Source organism: Ricinus communis, chromosome 2 (assembly GCF_019578655.1).
Source record: "Ricinus communis isolate WT05 ecotype wild-type chromosome 2, ASM1957865v1, whole genome shotgun sequence".
NCBI lineage: Eukaryota > Viridiplantae > Streptophyta > Magnoliopsida > Malpighiales > Euphorbiaceae > Ricinus > Ricinus communis.
Window position 1 is genome coordinate 6086720 of NC_063257.1, and position 6000 is coordinate 6092719.

The window sequence follows — 6000 nt, forward strand, 5'->3', positions numbered from 1 at the left end:
AAAGACATGTTCCTCGTAGCTGTATCAAGTCCAAGTACTCTCTGGAAGTTTAGCCATTTAGGTTGCCTTTGGTTGGATAGCACAGCACAAACAAGATATGAAAATTTAAATTTTCCTTTTCTTAAAAAAGGCAAATACTTTTATCTTGTTTGATGCGTAGAGAGACAAAAAAAATGATATATTAATTTTTAGTTCTTTCCAGAAAATGGGGAATAAACTTATCTTACTTCTGGAATAAAATTTACTCTGTACTTTTATCAAAGCACTTTTAAATACTTGTTTCAAGTTTTTTATTTAATTTTTTTTTTTTTTATAAAAGATAGATAAATAGCGTATTATAATTAATAAAAGAGTAAAGTAAAAGTAATCAAATAAATTTAAGATATTTAAAAAGTTTTTAAGAATCAAAATTTCTTAAATATTTATCACTTTTTAAGTATGAAATTGTAAGGATTAATTATTAACATATGTTTATATGCTAAGTACAATTAATTTTATTTTATCTAGCGTCTGATTTTACCAATTTTGTATCGAATATTCAACTGGATAATAATTTATCTTTATCCTTTTTTATTATAATTATTATATCTTATCTCCACATGCAAAACCCAGTCTTGAATAAATAAATCCCAAGTAATCTTATGGACGGGAGTTTGAGCAGAGCATGACAGGAAACCCAAGGTTAGCGAACATAGAATTAAGACTGTCTTAATATCCAACAATTAGCAAAAGCAAAACTAGTAGCCGAAGTAGATCAGAACTGTTTTTGCAACTTTCTCAAATAACAATGTTCATTTACACATCTTATCCCAATCTTATCAAAGTGGTTTCACATAAATTATAAGATTATTAAATACCCAGAAAAGAAAAGGGTATCAAATCATTAGATTGATTAATTGAATAAGCTTTGGGAAAATTAAGATTCTTGACAGGCACCTGGACCTTTCAGGGATCTCCTCACTTTCTTCCTTGTTGGTGTGAACGCACCTTTTTTTTTTTTTCTTTTTTAATTATGTGAAGAAAGAATAAGCATAAAGGAAGGCTGCTGCTGATCTCTTAAGATCGTCACTTCTGTATTTTTTCCTTTTGGTTCTATTATTTATGCTTATTGAAGTGATGAAAAGAGATAAGATATACCCACCACTTATTAAATATTCTTCCTTTTTATCTGAGAATTTTAATTTTTGGCAGCAGCTTCCTTATTTTTCACCCCTCCTTCTCTCTATAAGAGGTTACTATTACACAACAACTAATCATCATCTATAGTTAGTTGCTTGTTTGGTCAGACTATAACAGACAAGTAATTAGTGATTGGTAATTGTTATTTGATAGCTGATTGATTATAGTGAATGTTACTAATAGTATGTTCAATGGCTAAAACCTCTATTAATTTAAATATCAATGTATTTGTTGTTATATTGGATGAGTTATGATAATAATAATAATAATAATAATAATAAGTCTTGTTTATATGTATATTTTTAGTTATAGTATAAAAATAAATAGAAGGGAGGTCTTATTTTATAATTTGAAAACTTTAATTACATTAAAGTTGTTAACTAAATTACTTTTTCAAAAGTTGATTTACTATGTTAATTTTTTAGATAATGTTACTTGATATAATATTTTAGAAGGATAATCGAGTTAATTTATTTTTTAAAAATGTAAATATTGATGAAAAGCTTCAAAATAGAATTGTTTCAAAATATATGATGTCAAAATCTTATTAGCTATTAGCAACCTTTTTAAATATCTTTACATATTATATATTTAAAAAAGAAAACTAAATAGCTATCCACTACTCTTCTAGAGCTTTCCCAAACATCTATTTTTGATATACTTAATCTTATGATTAACACGATCATATCATTGTTTTTCCTTAATTATTAATGATAAGCTGGACCGGGGATTCACAAGCTCTATTCATAAGTTGCTTGTTGTAGTAATAAATACTAATTAGGCCTTCTCTGGGTAGGTGTGTGTACATAATCAAGTTGCAAGTTCTTGGTAGAATTTCCAACTAGCTAGCCATTAAGGGCTATTGCTTCCCATCAATGGCAAAGTCATTATCTAAAATTAACATTCATTTTATATGCAAGTAAAATTAAGATGAAAAGGAGGGAGGATTAATAGGATAGGACTATTATGAAAATTTCCACGTATTGCCCCACTGTCTTAAATTCCAATTGACCACTAATATTATTCTTGATCATCATGGTTGTCAAAGTCTTGCCTGAATTAGGTATGCCACTTTCATAAATTAGAAGGGTATACTTGCCATGGAATATGTAACATGTAAATTTAGGTATATAATGCATACTTATATTCCGTTAAATTAACTTGGGCCCGGATTTGAACCTGTAATTTTACGATCTCGAGACAACAACTTGTAACGTGGAATCATACACCAGCTATACATGCAAGAATTTCTTCATATCCAAACCTCAATCTTCAGTATAATTCATTGCACTTGGAAACTTCGGAAGTGAAGACATTTGCTCTTTTTTCTTTATCCCTTAATCTCAGCCGGCAGCGTAAACGAGACATCGGTTTAAGGTTAAAAGGAAGAAGACAACATTTCCATTCTTGGGGCAAGTTTATCTGAGGAAAAATTCTGTAACTTTCGGGTTAAAAAAACAAGAGCAAAATCATGTGGTTACTGGTTAAATTTCGAAAAGAAAAATCATGTGATTACACTGTTGTTGTTGTATATACAATTAGTTGATGACATTAAAAAAGGGTTTTCAAAAGCTTGGCTATGGAGATGTGAGCCTGGTTCACGCGTGCCATAATTGTTAGTACTAGCATCATCATCAAATGGCAAATCGACAAAGTTATATTTGGATGTTCTGCTTTTTAGAAAGGAAAAGCCTTAACCCAAGGGTTAATTATTTTTTGAAATCTTGTGACCAACCCATGTGCATCTTCGTTCAACAACTTTATATTAGATTAAAACATAATCCCGTTTCTAATTTAACTTCTGTAAAGATTTGATGGTATTGAGGTGCTAAAACAAACAAAACCATGTATTATTTGTCTTTGCTTTCTGCTGTGTCTATGTGCAGATTCTGTTCTTTGTATAAAAGAAAAGAAATATGGGATAATAAACCTTGTTCACCGTCACCATGTTTGTGTTCACACAGGGAATTGGCTAAAGAATCATGTTAGCCACCAAAAAAGGACCTGAATTTGGGAAATGATTTTAAGCTGTGTCCATTCCCTTTTGTACATAAAACACTAACCATAGACTCTTTTGCACTTATTGGGAAGAAGCAGCTGATGGTCCAGATTTAATTTCCATGGGTTAGATGATCAGAAAAATCATGCAACACTCATTAATAATCTAAAAACAGTAGCTATGTTATCAATCTAGATCACATGGAATCTTTCCTTGTTGAAAAAACAGGAAACACAGCCACATGCCACCGTCCATGTCCATGCCATGCACTCAAATTGGCCAAACCGTAGATCCATAGCTCTCAGGTGGTCACTGCAAAAATATCTCTTTTCCATTTGTCCATTGATGTTCAATTAATTCACAACTTTAGAGCTTATCCAGATGTTCATGATTTTTCCTATACTTTTTATTAATCTGGCTCTAAAAGAAATTCCAACTAAGACCTTCATAATAATTTCAATACTAATTGGAGTGAGCAATTTAAAATACCAATTAAGCTTTAACTCAAAAGCTTAAAGCACGGTTGCAGCACCAGTTGAAGTTGAATTTAAAATCTTGAAGCCTGCAGCAACAAATCTTAAAAGCCTAAAGGACAACTTCCATGCCAATTTCTTGTAAACAAGTCCAATACCAATTGGGCAGTACGCCATCCATAAATTATTCATGAACCAGATGTTTCTTTAGAGCGTCAAAGTTTTATAGCTTTTTTTATTTAGATCGTTTCCCGACTGGTAAAAGATAAGCAGATAATATCACAAACTCAGTAAAAGATTAAACTTAGACGAAGTAGAGCTCAAATTACATACAAAATATAACAAGTTCTTGCTAACAATAAAATAGTACAAATACATGACAACTCTAGACACAAAAGCAACTGGTAATAGTAGCAGAAGTACAATTTCTCCATGGTTGAGCAAGAAAAAAAAAACTAGCCAACCCATGGTATAGATTTACATAATGATATCAACATTATTTACCCTAACCATAGTACTTAAAAGACCTTTGGTCCTGCAACTGCCAAAAACTCCATTGCAGCAACCAACTATCCTACAGACAGGAAAAAAAATACACGATAAAACCTAAAAGATCTTAAGAAGATGATAAAAGTGAAGCCCAATCAATCTCATAAGATGGGTACTTAAGCAACATAAAGTTGCTAGAATCAACATCCAAAGGAGCCTCTTCAAAATCCGGGAAAGTAAGATCAGACAAAGGCGAACAAGATCCGCCTGACCCTTCGCTCTCTGTCAACAAAGGAGACTGTGTCTCAACCTTGCAACACTTGTCTTCAACACCAACAGCAACCTCATGCTGCTCTTGCGTTGGCTTAGCTTCTTCCTTAACTACCTCAGGCGTTTTCTTACTCTTTTTTGTCGAGTTCTTTTCACCTTTTCCACTTTGTTTCTGCGAAGAAGATTGTGCTAAGCTTTCACATATAGCTTGCAGTTTCGCATCAACAGCTGAATGGAGAGGTTTATACTCGCCAAATTTTCCTTCAATATGGGAACCCTGATGACGGAGATTAGGGAAGTTAAGCCTTGCAAAGTCACCACGAAGCTTATAAGCCGCCTTGTCATAAGCCAAAGCAGCTTCTTCTGCAGTGTCGAAAGTCCCAAGCCAGAGTCTTGTACGGTTCTTTGGCAGTCTGATCTCTGCTACCCATTTTCCCCAATGTCGCTGCCTCACTCCTCTATAGAGTTTTGTGGGTTTTGGTGGTGAACCCACCTGCTTCATTGGGATTGGTTTCGGACTTAAAAAGTTTAGGCTATTTTGGTTATGGTGCAAAGGATAGGTATGATTTTGGAGATGGAATTGGGTTTGGATCTGATGGATCTGAGTTGGGGTAAGGTGGTTCAGACCAATTGAACCATTCAATGGTTGCGGAAGACTAGTACTAATAGTTTGGTCTTGAATCAAAAACCCATTTGAAAATGGTAGGGTATTTGATGTTGAGCAACCATTCGAGTACAAAAAGGTCTGATCTTGGTCTTGAATAGAAGAAAAGGGAGAAAGAGAAGAGAAAGAAAGGTAACTGTCGTTGTTATTGTTATAGTAAGAAGTAGAAGGAAGAGGAGGTAAAGAAGAAGGTGAAAGAGAAGAAGGAGAAGGAGAAGGAGTACTTGAAGAAGAAGCACTTCTCATAAAAGGTTCAAGTGCTTCCATTAGCTCACCACCTCCAAAGAGGTCATTTTGAAGGTTATGTCTGCTACTGCTACTGTAGAAATCCATTGTAGCTGCCATTTCTTCTCAAAAGCTAATTTCTTTCTCAACTTAAACTAACAAAATTACCAAGAAAATCAAACCTGGTTCTTACCCAAATTAAAAAGAACAGGTTCTAAAAAATAGAAATCAAATCTTTAAAAAGAAGAGATCAAAGAGGTATAGAAATAGACAACCTCTATTGATTCAAGAACCTAAAAACACAAAAACCAATCTTGAGGGGCACCAAAAATTAACCCTTCAAGCTGATTCAGCTAAGAGAACTAAAATCCTTTTAAAAAAATTACAAGATACAATTAAAAGACCTGGATCTCGATTCTGAAAACACCTGGCTTTCTATAAATCTTTTTTCTTTAAGTTTGCTTTCTACTCATTTCTTTTGGAAAAAAAATTTCTCAAAAACAAACCCAAAACAATTACAAATTTGAAAGACAGATGATTAACAGAAAGGGATTCAGAGAAGCGGGGATTAGCAGAAGGGGGAAGCAAGACTGAAATCAAGAACAATCACTAGTCAAGAACCACTCTTTTCCTCTCAAAGCACTCTTTTTTTCTCTCTTTTTATCTTTTAGACAACTCACGCCTCTCTTGTTTTGTCTGAG

At 33.2% G+C, this 6000-nt stretch overlaps 1 protein-coding gene across 1 annotated transcript; it reads right to left on the minus strand.

The window, feature by feature from the left end:
• Positions 1-3955: 3955 nt before the first annotated feature.
• LOC8263046 (ethylene-responsive transcription factor RAP2-4) lies at positions 3956-6000 on the minus strand. Its single transcript, XM_002513849.4, has one exon. It carries the CDS (start codon positions 5417-5419, stop codon positions 4268-4270), a length of 1152 nt encoding a protein of 383 aa, XP_002513895.1. The 5' UTR covers positions 5420-6000; the 3' UTR covers positions 3956-4267.